Source organism: Lepisma saccharinum, chromosome 5 (assembly GCF_977018435.1).
Source record: "Lepisma saccharinum chromosome 5, izLepSacc3.1, whole genome shotgun sequence".
Classification (NCBI taxonomy): domain Eukaryota; kingdom Metazoa; phylum Arthropoda; class Insecta; order Zygentoma; family Lepismatidae; genus Lepisma; species Lepisma saccharinum.
The window spans coordinates 17,137,060-17,152,106 of NC_139233.1; the positions used below are offsets into that span (position 1 = coordinate 17,137,060).

Below are 15,047 nucleotides of genomic sequence, written 5' to 3' on the forward strand. Positions count from 1 at the left end.
ATTCTGGGCAGCATACAATGAATTAATCTCCTATTGTTATTATTATTATTAGAATAACTAAATCAAGAAGACTTCGATGGGCAGGTACGCATGGTAGATGATTGATCTTGCTCACGAGAGCGTCTGATAGAAAGCTTGTCTTGTCATTGAGTTCAAGAATACCAGAGATTTAGATTAGTGTCCAAAGAGTATTTGTGAACATTCACGTGTATGTATGTGTGTGTATACACACACACACACACACACACACACACACACACACACACACACACACACACCCACACACACACACACACACTATAGCTACTTCTTAGGCTGGAATTCATACATTAGTGGTGTAATTATATTGCTTTCACTTCTTTCCAGGTCCGTTAAGGAAATTAACATGTTATTTGGTCCAGTTGTGTTTGTACAATTTGTCATCAGCGTTCTGGCTATCTGCACAGTGACATTTCAGGCGACAACAGTAAGTATTGACTGTTTATAAATCGTGTATAAATTTCCTGCTTATACATCCTGAATTAGATATGAAACTAGAAATTATAATAACTAGATCCAGTTTTCTGTAGGATGATTGGAGTAACCAATCATCCTACATATAATTGTTCTGGTGTAATGTAGAGCGGAGGGTTCCCTCGCTTTCCTAGTTTTTTATGTTTTGTTATCGAACCTCACACCCCCTATACGCCTTCATGGCGTGGTGCTAAGCACAGGGGAGCACTTTACCTTTTTTTGTTATCGAACATCGCATTGCATAGTTATGGACAATTTACCAATTATTTACTCTCTGTCTCGGGAATCTGTGGAGCAAAGTCGTGCATAACGGTGAAGAAGGGGAGAAGGCGAGTGGGCGGAGCAAAGCAGTGCGCGCTGCTTCAAATGGCTGGTAGCTGCGGCCGCGTTTTCCCCCTCCATACATTCACTTCGACTCTCACGCGTTTATTGGTGGGGACCTCTCGAGTCACTACTTAGGCAGAGGACTTGTATTCGTTTGCTTGCTCCAGAAATTACAGAGACAGAGTGTATCCTTACTGCAGACTGTAAGGAAAAGCGAATGGACAATTGGCCTATTATTGCACCCGTCATCGTTGTATTAGGTCTACACGTATACCGAGAATATCTTGCAGAAAAAAAATATTTATTAGATACTGATTTTTGCATGTTTACATTTTTTATTTGGTATTAAGTATATACTTAAGTAGAAATTCCTGTCAATACTTTTCTCTTGAATTTAATAGTCTAATTGGTCGAATATTTAGTAATTTCAACTTGACTTATTTTCACATATTTAAACCACATAACTAATATTAAACTTCGCTTCTTCAATTTAATTATCTTCTCATATGGGAAGTGAGTAAACCTATTCACAGAGAATTGAAATCTAGGACATTCAACTCTCGTTAAAATCGTACTCTCTTTTTTTCAGATTCGTGGATATGGCTTGAAGATAATGAGTTTGATTGAGTACCTGGTAGTCTCGCTGATCCAGCTCTTTGTCTTCTGCTTCCATGGAAATCGACTTATTATAGAGGTACCTGATCACAGACATTTAGTGTCAACTAGGAAATAATGCGTTCACAGTCGAAACCGTGTTATCTTGATTGTGCGTGTAGCGAAGGATCGCCCAAAGATGGCACGGGTGATAATTCCCATTCATTTGAAGGCATTGATGGAAATCATAGACAAACATATACTGGAAAGTAGAGAGGGGCATGGGTTGTGCCCCGGGGCCACAAGGTAAAGGGGCCCCGAATTTATGTATTTTCCCGATTTATCATTTCATTAGACTGGTTCACTGCAGTCCGATTATTATTACGTGTGAGACTGAAGGCCGTTCTTTTTCGTATAGATGGACGTCTGCAGTATTTATTCCATGATTTCCAACTATGCTAAGTATATCATGCTAGCGGGGAAAAATGTGCATAATTTAACACAATTAAGATAGGATTGCAACGCTGGCCGGAAAATCGTTGTACGTTCAAAAAATCATTATTTCATACATTGCATTAGTCATAATTTCAACTTGGATCTTAAAGATGCTGTAGAAAGTAACCGGGAAATAGCCCTGTTTTCTTGAAACAGTTTTCCTAACAGTATTCTGCTCTGCACTAGCAAGATATAAAATCTTGAACACGAAATAACCTCCGAGCCGAACTCTCAAAAAGTATAATCCAATTCGATGGGCAGGAAGATATGAAGCTGTGTATGCTCTTAAGGAGAAGTTTTGTGATGCTCTGAAAGATATTTCTTACATAAATTAACAAGCAGGAAGCCAAATGAAAGAAGTGGAGCTACTGGCCTGAAGAGGAAAATTGAATCTTTCACTTTCATTTTATTATTGACTGTTCAGTCTTGGAGCAGAGGAGTAGCAAAGTAAAATGTACACAGTAGCAAAGGCAGAGAGATCGTTTTCTAAATTGAAAATTATAAAAACCTATTTACTTAGTACCGTGAGTCAGGAACACTTAGTAGTCTGCCTTTACTTGAAAATGACAAAACCAAAACATGAACTTTAACAAAGTAATAGATGATTCTATAGACAAAAACAATGATACAATTAATAAATAATGTAAGCATTGTAATTAATTATTAATTTGTTACTGAGTGAAGAATGTGTTGTGTTTTACAGCATCTATTTTATTAGCTATTTTATATACTCTCTTATTCTCAAGCATTTGCCAAACACAAATAAACACACATTTAACCCTAATCATGGAAATTACATTGGTTAACCACTCCATATGCTAAAATTAAGCCTTTTTTGTATTCCTAGATCCAGCCACTATCATACCAGTAACTGAGGGGGGGGGGGCAACTATATAGTCTGCCCCGGGACCCCGATGAGTCTCGCTACGCACCTGAAAGCAGTTGGCCGTATTATTATTTGGACGCTCAAATTAAGAAAAACTAAATATGCTGACCAAGGCAGTAATTTATTTTATTAAAAAACATAAACTAACGTAACGTTTCAACCTTCTAGCAAGGTCTTCTTCAGACTCTGTATCAAGTACAAAAGTAACCAGATACAACAAGAAGGGCAATATATTGTTGTAAGCCCGTTTACCTGGGCTCTGAGAGGTCACAGGGAAGTTTCATTTAAACATTTAGGTAGAGCTTAATAATGGCTGTTGGCTGAACCTGCTCCGTAGGAGGGTAGAGATATGGAAAGTTGGTGTAAAAGGTTATTCACGCTTGTTCATACCTGGTAGATGTGTGTGATGTCTTGTCCTAATGCTTCTCGCAGACCGAATCGTGACAGTTCCAAGGTTCTATCCAGCGACCCTCAGTTCACCAAGCCAAGCGATCCCTTGCGCCTTGTAGCATGCTAGGCAGCGGTAACTCCGTGTTCCATCGTCGTAGTTAGCAGTGTAACGTGTTGTAATGTAATCGGACTAGTTCTCCATGTAGCGTCGATGAGTGTCAGAATCAAAAGAGAGCGAGCTCCGGGTAGGAGCTTGCTTTTATCATTCTAGGCGTCGAAAGGTTGTTAAACCTTTCAAACGCGGTAGATCCTGTTTAGATCCACGCGTTTGCCTTTCCAGTTCCTGGTTTTACGGAAGTTACAAGCTAGCGCATTCTTGAGATCGCTCGCTGGTCGGACAAGTTCAGGAAATAAACAACTGTGAATATTAACATGACGAGGTTTTCTCGGTCTAATAGTCTCCATATCTCTACATTCCCCTTGTTGAAATAATCGAACCACTCTATGATGGTCGACTACCTCGTCCGGAGTAGGTTATATTTAAAAATTATGATTTATTAACATATCAAAACTCGTAGAAAACCAATACAGTAAACCAATCAGTAGAAGAATCACATCACCGTAAAAAAAAATTGAAATCACCAGAAGAGTCATATCATATCGTGGCACCAAACACCGTTGAGAAAAAAAAATATAAAAACACGTAGAATAATAAAAAAAAATTAAATTGTAGGTCATAGCCTCTTATAAACTCAAAAAGTACGAGCACAATTAACTAAGTCTTGAGGCATGGATAAAAATATTTACATAAGTGTGACACTGAACTAGTTTTGGTTGAGTGATGACAGCACAATAATAATAATAAAAAAAACACATGTCAGCACAGTGTGAAGAAACGCCGGGAACCGCAAGCGGTTGTATTTACTGTTTGCTGAGTTCAAAGTACACTCGGCGGAACATACACGATGCTGGGCGGAGCCTTGAGGTATGTTACCTATGGCAACTCTGTAAACTGCATGCCGCCATAGGCTGGACGTTCTGTGCAGCTGTCGATAATAAAAAAAAAACACAAAAGAAAGAGACGTATCTCTAATCCAGTATGGGTAGCACCCATGGGCACAAACTTTGGCACTGTAATGGACATGCGTGTGCCTTACGGTAGTTGAAGTAGCTGAGCACCGGAACACTTGTAGCCGATGTAAGATAACAATAAGTATCATGTGTCGTCAGTAAACAAGTGCAGGATGCACGGAGTGGGCGGGGCCTTGTCGATGTAGATCGTCATGGGAAGGCAGTCTGGAAGTCAACTTTGCGATGGCGCTGTGGGTCAAGAGACGTCCGGGGTAAAGCGCTCCACGTCTGGGTCGCGGCGTAGGAGATGGAAAAATCAGCCATGGGGTCCAGACGGGAACGGGTCCTTGTTGGGGCTGGGACTCCACAAAATCGTCGTCGGTCTCTGCGATGAGCCTAGGTCTGTCGCTCGATGGTACAAGCCGGTGGTCGTCATGGGTCCAGGAACATCCGTGGCGATGAGATAATGAAACAAGCGTAAAGGGAAAAATTAGGAAAAAGCAAAAGGTAGTGGAGCAGATTTACAATAAGTGATGACGGGTTATAAAATCGATTGAAAAGGGACTTTCAGTTAAAACTGGTGAATTATTTTGGGGGGGAGGGGAGGTAATATCTGATTTGAATGACGGCGAAGGGGCGTTATTACTTATAGGATGTAGAGTTTTTAAGGGGACCTGTTTATGATTAACAGGTTTACCTGAAGAAAAGTTCGCCGGGGCAACGGGGGGGGGGGGAAGTAGGTGGAATAATTCCATGTTGTAAGGAAAGTTCGCCGGGGGGCAACGGGGGGGGGGGGTAGTTAGAATAGTCGGCTTAGCCGGGAATGAAATGAGAAAAGAAAGGAGAATTCAGCGATAATAGAACGAACTAAGTGATTACGAGACATTTCCTTCTGTAATATGTGTAAATGTCGTTTATAAAAGCAATTGCAAGGATTTTACGTGTCTTGTGGACAAAGGTTTAAGCGCCTTCGATTCGCTGCTAATAAAAAAAATGAAAAAGAAGTGAAAAAGAGTAAGGAATATATTTGTGTAAAAGTTCATTGAAAAATAGAGTAGGTTTTAATTTCATGGGATATGAGCTATACCATGTTGTATGCTATCAATATTTGAACTATAAAATTATAGGAGAGAGTGGGAACATTTGCCTATTTTATTATATGCTTTATTAACATATTTAGTGCATTGCAGCTTTCAAAGAAGCAGTTCGCGTTACACCTAAGCGTAAATAAAAAAAAATTGCTATGGCCAAAAAGCCAATTGTTCAAGCAAGTTCTACGCAGTTCATTTGTTCTTTAAATCATTGATCTTGTTCTATCTTAGTTCATTCGTTCTTTATTTCTTTGTACTTTTTCTTCATTTGAGCGTATATGTACCAGCAAATGGGGAAAAAAATATTTGCTAGTTAGAATCATAAACACACTAAGTACTTATTAGTCAAATCAGCTAAGTGATATGTTCTGACTATTACTATGCGTTTAATCGCAAAATATAAAATAACATTAAAATATCTGTAAAAAAAATTAATTATTAGGCAAGAGATGTATTATAAATGTTCCGACGATTGAGATAGCATTCTGTAATCCTGATCTTGTTAAAAATAAAAATGACCATGTTGTATTAAAAAATAAAAATGAGTTCGTTCTAACGCAGAAATGCAGTGCGAGCACTGGAAGTGGAAAGAGGGGGGAGGGGAGTCGATGAGCGTGAGAAAATGCTGAATCAGGGAATGCTAGCATGTGCAATGTACGGAGCGAGGAGGCTAAAGAGGAGGTTAACGTAGTGGCGTGTTAATGAATGTTAGTGGGGTTTTTATGGCACTAGTCGTAGCGGGCTTTAAGTCTAGAAATAGTAATAGTGTCAGATTTCTCCTTGTTTCTGCCGTCGATGTAAGTAACTTCGTAGGAATTCTCATTAACTTTGCGAAGAATAGTTCCTTTGTACTTATAAGAGGACGCAAAGGCTTTTGACACACCTGGAGTTGGAGTGGCATCTAGAATCCATACATGTTGTCCTGGTGAGTACTGTATTTTCCTAGAAGTGCTGTCTACGTACTTTTTCTGCTGTTCGTAACGCTTATGCAGGTTGTCATGTGCTGTCTTACGTATGGAAGTCAGGAGTTCAAGTCTCTGTGCGTTCGTCTGGGAAACATTGTCGGGGTTCGAAGGAAGGACAGCGTCAGCTAAGATCCTTGGGTTGTAGCCAAACAAAGTAAAATACGGGCTCTGGAGGGATCCAGAATGGATTGTAACGTTGTGGCTGAACGCTGCGCTAGCTAAATAGTCACACCATGAAGCCTTCTTTTCTAACACAAAAACTCTCATAACTTTCTTTAAGTAACTAAATGAACTCTCAACTAAACCATTCGTGAAATGTGCACAAGTATCTACATATTTTAGTTGTACACCTGTGATATTAGCTAACTCTCGTAAGAGTAAACTTGAATTGGGTGTTGAACGATCTAAATAGATCGTTTCCGGGATGCCATGAACTAAAAAGACTTTCTCAACTAGGGCTGTTGCTATGTTTTGTGCATCGTGATTAGCCAAAGGAGCTGTAATTACATATCTTGTACAACTATCAACTACCGATAGGAAATATTTGTATTTGTGCGTTTTTGAAGAAACTAAAGGACCACATACGTCAATATGAATTCGTTGGAAAGGAATTTGGGCTGGTTGAAATGTTTGCAGCGTATGCGGCTTAGAACCTTGTGGTTTCTTTGAAATCTGACAAGGGATGCAATGTCGAACCTTATCGTACACAAATTTCTTCATATTAGGGAAAAAGTAACGCATAAGCATTAAATTATATGTCTTTTGTGCACCTTGGTGACTTCCATTCATTTTGTGTGCATGAATAAGATCGAAAACTTGATTTCTTAATGCATGGGGAATACAAAGTCTATCCCTATTACCAGTTTTGATTTTATTAGTCCTGTATAAGACTCCATTTTTGAGTACGTAAGAATACGAAAGCTTTTCTAGTTTAGGGTCACTAGCTTTGTCTTTGTTTTCTAATAAGTCAATAATGTCTCTGAAATAGGGGTCTTTACGTTGTTCTGAACTAATATCAAAATCTGCTGCTTGCGCATGAAATACTTGATGAAAAAATAAGTCATCATCATCATCATCATTTTTCTTGTCAAGATTAGTCTTTTCTATAGGGTTGTCTTTGGGAATTACAGGTGACTGAGTGTTTACTGTATCATTGGGAAGGACTACTGGATGCTGGGCCATAAGGGAAGCAGATGGGGTAAAAAGTACAGGCTTAGGGGTGTTAGGTGTCGTAGTGGTGATGTTCAAATTGATATAAGTTTCTGTTCGTGGACTTAACTGAACTGTGTTTGAAAGGGTAGCTTTTCCCTCATACACATTTGCATTTTCAATCTGAGTAAATATGTCATGTGACAGCTGGTGAGTCTTGTACTTTGATCTTAAAATACTATAATTTGGAGTACGTCCTAAATGACAAAGAGTTATTGTGTTGTCTTTCAACGACATTTCGCACCTCTGCGTTCGTAAAAAGTCATTTCCTAAAAGGGGAGGGACGTTAGTTGAATCTACTATTCTAAATGGGTGCGAATATTTACGCTTTCCAATTATGATAGGAAGAACTACAATTTCAGACACACTCAGTTTCGATCCGGACACACCTTGGATTGTGGATTGTACCTTGTATGTTTTTCTTTCAGTAGGGAGAAGGTGGGAAGGATAAATTGAGATTTGGGAACCCACGTCAATAAGTAAATCTACCTGTTTCCCTTGTATGCTACTATTAATAAAGTATAGGCCATTTCTCTCAATTATAGGAACTTTATCTAATCTGCTATTATCTTCGATTTCGTTCCTGCAAGTCGAAGACGATTTTAGTTTAAACTGCTCTCTCGTTGTGGCTTGTAAAAGCAATTGTCGCTCTCGTGATTATAACGACCGCAAAACCTGCAGGCTGAGGTATTTGCATCGTCGCGATTAGCCTGATCTCGACGTTGAAACCTCTTGTTACTATTACCTCTGAACTGGCCTCTTGAGTTCGATCGAAAGTTACCTCTGTGATTAGCTCTAGAATTATTATTATTTCTGTAGGAAGAGGACTTATTATTCCCCTTGTTGAAACCTCTGTTATGTGCGTTTTGATTAGCCGTCTTCGCAAATTCCAGCACATTTGAGCAAAGATTGAAGAGAGAACTCGCATTGATCTCTTCGTTCGAAAAGAGAGACATGCTCGACATTTGTGACGAGAGTTTGTTTATTTCGTCACCAGAGGTAGCACTTGGAGCGTGTTCTACTCTGGGTACGGCTGGTATCGCCGCGCAGCGGGCACTATCAGAACTCGGTATATGATACATTCCTTGATACACTGTGTGGGAACTATTTACAGAAGCAGGATCGGACTGTAGACTTTGGACTTGATGTGTCAATGGTGGGAGAGAAGGAGATGGACATTGGTTGTATGGTACAAAGTGCTGAGTCAAGGTGTGAGAATTACTGGGGAGGGGGGAATAGACCTGTGCATGCGAACAGCTGTGAAGTGGTGTCGGGGTGAATGTCTGCGGTAAGCTTGCCTGTGCAATTGCCTGATCTATTTCCAATTTCTCCTCCAACATACGTGAATTAATTAATGACTGCTGGCGTTCAAAATTCTGTAGGTGGGCAATTAATTCTTCTGTTCTAGCAAAATGTTTGTTGGTTAAACAGCCAATGTATTTGGCTCGCAGTCCCGTGATGATGTAAGAGAGAGTTTGTTCTTCAGTGGCGTTCGGGAAGTATTGCTGGACTAATGCCTTTTTAGCAATAACGTAGGTGTGAATGGGCTCGGTTACCACCTGTTTTCTCTGGAGAATTATCTGTACAGGATCTGCTGACAAGTATGATCCCTTAAATAGCGTACTTAGCTCGTCTTTGATATGGGTGTATGTCAAGTCTACAAAATTGGGTCGTTTCTGTATGTCATGAAAATAAGTTAAAGCGGTGTCCGTCAAAAATAAAGGTAACATTTCTTTACGCTTAGCTTCCGTCCATCCTGCGGCGTGTGCTACATTTTGGAACTTGAGGAAAAATGAGTCAATGTGCTTAGGGTCATTTCCGCTAAATGGTGCCGGGTACAATGCAGTGGGGATTGGGGTGGCCATGTTAGTGGTGAAAATTTGTACAGCTACGTTACCAGAACTATTAACAGTGTTAGAGGAAGTTGAAACGGGAGCTGGGGTACTTGCTAAGGGTTGGGGTTGGTTTTTGTTGGGTGTTTGTAGTCCAAGGACAAATTGAGGGTAATTTCTATTAGCAGACCTTAACCGTGTTAGTGGAGGGGAGGGAATTGGGGATAAAGGTCGTGAATTTATTGGATTTGCCGTGATTGCAGTTGCCAACTCTATGATTTGGTCGAGGGAGGAATCTAGGTGTTCGTGCAACGCTATCTGTGACGTATTCATAAACGAAGGTTCGTCGTGCTGACCAAAGAACAAATGAAAGTATGGGTATACAGTTATTTATGTCATTCACATATCGCTGATCAAATAAGTATAAGCAAGTGTTCTCATTCCTGTGTGAATGATGCTTGAATACATGTTATGCAGAAGAACTAGATTTTTGTTGAAAAAGGGGGGGGGGGGGCTCGGCATAAAAGAAAAAGAGAGGTTGTTGTTCATAGGGTAATACACATAATTGTCACTGGGTCTGACGCATCTTAAGCGTACTGTGGGAGTATGAGTTGGAATTACTAAAAATTTACTTTAAAAATGCTCCCAAAGTGGGAGGGAGGGGGGGGGGAGAGAATAATTTAATGTAAAGCAATTCGTACAGGAGGGTACTTAATTGCAAAAAGGGCCTGAAGCAACTCCACCATGTTGTAAGCCCGTTTACCTGGGCTCTGAGAGGTCACAGGGAAGTTTCATTTAAACATTTAGGTAGAGCTTAATAATGGCTGTTGGCTGAACCTGCTCCGTAGGAGGGTAGAGATATGGAAAGTTGGTGTAAAAGGTTATTCACGCTTGTTCATACCTGGTAGATGTGTGTGATGTCTTGTCCTAATGCTTCTCGCAGACCGAATCGTGACAGTTCCAAGGTTCTATCCAGCGACCCTCAGTTCACCAAGCCAAGCGATCCCTTGCGCCTTGTAGCATGCTAGGCAGCGGTAACTCCGTGTTCCATCGTCGTAGTTAGCAGTGTAACGTGTTGTAATGTAATCGGACTAGTTCTCCATGTAGCGTCGATGAGTGTCAGAATCAAAAGAGAGCGAGCTCCGGGTAGGAGCTTGCTTTTATCATTCTAGGCGTCGAAAGGTTGTTAAACCTTTCAAACGCGGTAGATCCTGTTTAGATCCACGCGTTTGCCTTTCCAGTTCCTGGTTTTACGGAAGTTACAAGCTAGCGCATTCTTGAGATCGCTCGCTGGTCGGACAAGTTCAGGAAATAAACAAGTGTGAATATTAACATGACGAGGTTTTCTCGGTCTAATAGTCTCCATATCTCTACAATATATACACAAACATTACTCCCTCCAGACTATTTAGAAAGTTGTTTGGAACTTTCTAGCAGATGACTTTCACTTTCCAACTTTACTTTCACCTAAAAGGCTAAACACAATTACTTCCATATAGAATGTGGTTGGACTTTTTAATCTCAAGCTCTTTTCCCTTCATTTTTCTTCCTTCTCCTCTCCTCTTTTTCTCTTATCCTTTCCACTCTTTCCAACATCTTCTTCCATTCTTTGTTTAACTTCAGTCCCCCATTCCAGTTCATTGTGTCTTCTTCGCCTTTCTTCTCTATTTCCTTGGCTTCCTTCCATTTTCTCACTAGCATTCTCTTCTCCCTTCCTATCTGCTTAGCCTCATCCCACTCTATGTCATGTCCTGTTTCTCTCGTGTGTTTAAATATTGCATTTCTCTCTCTCTTAAGTCGTACATCATCCCTATGTTGTTTCAACCTGTCTTTCAGCCTTTTTTTCGTTTCTCCTATGTACACACTCTGACATTCTTTACATTTTACTTCGTAGATAATCCCTTCTTCTTCCTCTTCTCTGTTTTCCTTTTTCTTGTTAGCATTCCTCGCTATTCCTAAGATGCTTCTCCCTCCCTTCCTGTAAGTTTTAATTCCTGCTTTCCTAAGCACTTTGCATATCTTTTCTGTGGTCTTCCCCATACTCCTTATTCCAAACCTTCTCTCCTCTTTTTCTTTCTCTTCCAATTCTCCCCTGCCCGTTTTCTTACTTCTTCTGTTTATGTCCAGTCTATCCTGCTTCTCATAGCCATTCTTTTCCAGCTGTTTCCATAGGCTATTTATTTTGAATTCTTTTTCACATTCTTTCATGCATATTCTCTTGATTCTATCCTCCATATTCTTTATAAAATTTCTTTTTGTCACCTCACTTACATCACTTCTTTTGTGGCAGAATACCCCTGCTGCACACTTCTTCTGATGCCAAGCGGTTTCAATTTCTTGTCCTCTTTTCCTTTTCATCAATATATCTAGATAGCTTAACTTGTCTTCTTCTTCTATTTCAAGTTCCAATAATATCCCTCTTTCTTCATCTTGAATTTCTTTGGCAAAAATGTCAAGCTGCCTCTTCGTTCCCTTCCATATGCCAAAACAGTCGTCCATATATCTGCAAAACAGAATCATTTTGTCACCTCCCTTTTCTATCACTTTCTTTTCCCATTCATTCATAACCAATTCAGCCAATGCTGGGCTTAGACTGGAACCTATATTTAGTCCTTCACTCATTAACATTATTTTATCTCCCATTATACTGTAACCGTTATTCCAAATGGTTTCCAGCGCCTTCACTACCCTTTCACTATCCCATTCTCCTATAATTTCTTGTCCCATTCTCTTTTTAATAATGTCCAAAACGTGTCCCCTCTTGATGCTCGGGAACATACTTTTCACGTCTAAGCTAAACATTGTCGTCTTCATCTCATTTAACTTAAGTCCTTTTATGAGGTCTACTACTTGTTCACTGTTCTTAACTGCTCTGCTTTCTTGCTGTGTTACTAACACGTCAATAACTTTGTTTAATTTCTTTTCTAAGGATGAAAAGGAAAAGAGGACAAGAAATTGAAACCGCTTGGCATCAGAAGAAGTGTGCAGCAGGGGTATTCTGCCACAAAAGAAGTGATGTAAGTGAGGTGACAAAAAGAAATTTTATAAAGAATATGGAGGACAGAATCAAGAGAATATGCATGAAAGAATGTGAAAAAGAATTCAAAATAAATAGCCTATGGAAACAGCTGGAAAAGAATGGCTATGAGAAGCAGGATAGACTGGACATAAACAGAAGAAGTAAGAAAACGGGCAGGGGAGAATTGGAAGAGAAAGAAAAAGAGGAGAGAAGGTTTGGAATAAGGAGTATGGGGAAGACCACAGAAAAGATATGCAAAGTGCTTAGGAAAGCAGGAATTAAAACTTACAGGAAGGGAGGGAGAAGCATCTTAGGAATAGCGAGGAATGCTAACAAGAAAAAGGAAAACAGAGAAGAGGAAGAAGAAGGGATTATCTACGAAGTAAAATGTAAAGAATGTCAGAGTGTGTACATAGGAGAAACGAAAAAAAGGCTGAAAGACAGGTTGAAACAACATAGGGATGATGTACGACTTAAGAGAGAGAGAAATGCAATATTTAAACACACGAGAGAAACAGGACATGACATAGAGTGGGATGAGGCTAAGCAGATAGGAAGGGAGAAGAGAATGCTAGTGAGAAAATGGAAGGAAGCCAAGGAAATAGAGAAGAAAGGCGAAGAAGACACAATGAACTGGAATGGGGGACTGAAGTTAAACAAAGAATGGAAGAAGATGTTGGAAAGAGTGGAAAGGATAAGAGAAAAAGAGGAGAGGAGAAGGAAGAAAAATGAAGGGAAAAGAGCTTGAGATTAAAAAGTCCAACCACATTCTATATGGAAGTAATTGTGTTTAGCCTTTTAGGTGAAAGTAAAGTTGGAAAGTGAAAGTCATCTGCTAGAAAGTTCCAAACAACTTTCTAAATAGTCTGGAGGGAGTAATGTTTGTGTATATATATTGCCCTTCTTGTTGTATCTGGTTACTTTTGTACTTGATACAGAGTCTGAAGAAGACCTTGCTAGAAGGTTGAAACGTTACGTTAGTTTATGTTTTTTAATAAAATAAATTACTGCCTTGGTCAGCATATTTAGTTTTTCATAATCATGGAAACAAGGCTTAATGGAGTTATAGCTCAAATTAATTATTTTAGCTGCAAGTTCAACAATCATTAAATGGTAGACATTCCACGTACAAGAACTCAGTATCAAAAGAAAAAGATTAAGACGTTTTATCATAGATTATTATGAACAAAAAAGTGAGACTCTTGGCCGTACGAAAAAAAACATGTTATTTTGAACTTTCCTCCAGATGGCAGGAATTAAACAAATCAATAACTTCTTAAAAGTAATATTCATATTGACTTGAAATGGAATTGTAATAATTGGTTTTTATATCGAATCAGGAATTTATTGTGCTATTTTTACACTATATTCGTTTTTTAAATTACCTTTTTAATGGTATCAAACGCGATTGGCTGGTCGGGTTCCAAAAACAAACCTTTGTAATAACATTCGTAATAACGATGTGTTTTGGAACAACTTTGTAGATGGATCTAGTCAAAATAACTTACGTACAAGTTCATATACCAGATACGTAGATACATATTTAAAATTCTGACTTATTGTTGTGCACTCGTCAGTTTAATATGCACAAAATGCTCAGAACACGCTAAGGCTCATCGAAATAAGTGAATTGCATTATGCTATAAAAGTATAATGTAAATCACATTCAAGTTTCACATTTGTCTTATTTACATCATTCTTCAGCCCAATGGCGACGTTTGGTGGTTAAATGAAGGATGAAAGGATTCTCAGAAAAATGCCCAGCCCAGGACTCAAACCCGGAACCTTCGATAGGATACATTGTCCAGTCCACGCCATTCTCTATCTAAGCGGCTAATAATAATAATAATAATAATAATAATAATGTATTATAATAATAATAATCACAGCCATTGTCGTCATCATCATCAAGTGTTGTCTTTCAGAGTCTGGCCATAACTGACGAAGCATACGGCAAGCAGTGGCATAGGACGCCTTCGAAAGTGAAGACAACGCTGAGGAACCTGTTGCTACGCAGTAAGAAGGCTCTGGATCTCAGAGGCGTTGGGATGTACTCACTGTCCATGGAGAATTTCCTGTCGGTGAGAACGATAATAGGGTGTGGAGAGAGTTTGATTTGGTTATTTTATGTCGCTTTTTCCACTTTGGCTAAACGCGACGACAAAGAAGAAAGATGAAGTTCGACAGGACAGCAACAGTCTGGTCAGTCGCGAAATTCTTTGGCAATGATGCACAGTAACTCAGGAATTGAGTGCATAATTATCATTAAAATACGTTTTACAATATGAATGCTGAGCTTAGTGAATAAGAAAGTTTCTCCTTGTTGCATTTTCTCCAAGTTCGAAGGTAAGGTCATTTCTTCAGTATAATTTACACGAACTATTTTCCTCCCTCTTCCATGTTTCTGTATGATTCCTACATTCCCTTCATCCTCATTCAATATTCATGGGTCCTACATTGTATCCCGCAAGATTCCAGCACCGCGGCCCAAGTCCTGACTATTCTATTTCTGCTTATAGTAGATATTAAAAATTTTGTTTTCACTTCACTGACAGCCATACTCTCTAATGATGTTTCTATCTGACATTTCAGATTGTCACCGCATCCTTTTCGTATTTCATGGTTCTGATGAGTTTTGACAAAGGAGACGATGCCTGA

At 39.4% G+C, this 15,047-nt stretch overlaps 1 protein-coding gene across 1 annotated transcript; it reads left to right on the top strand.

The window, feature by feature from the left end:
• Positions 1–12: 12 nt before the first annotated feature.
• On the top strand, positions 13–15,047 carry LOC145987595 (odorant receptor coreceptor-like). The gene is made up of 5 exons (XM_083121953.1): positions 13–84; positions 367–466; positions 1,427–1,531; positions 14,315–14,470; positions 14,982–15,047. The coding sequence occupies exons 1-5, from the start codon at positions 77–79 to the stop codon at positions 15,045–15,047; spliced, it is 435 nt and encodes a 144-aa protein (XP_082978079.1). The 5' UTR covers positions 13–76.

What these genes read in the sequence shown, in the direction of transcription:
- LOC145987595 (XM_083121953.1), top strand. An exon ending in TGACATTTCAGGCGACAACA is followed by an intron (nt 467 to 1,426) that starts GTAAGTATTGAC and finishes TCTTTTTTTCAG; the next exon opens with ATTCGTGGATATGGCTTGAA. An exon ending in CCATGGAGAATTTCCTGTCG is followed by an intron (nt 14,471 to 14,981) that starts GTGAGAACGATA and finishes CTGACATTTCAG; the next exon opens with ATTGTCACCGCATCCTTTTC.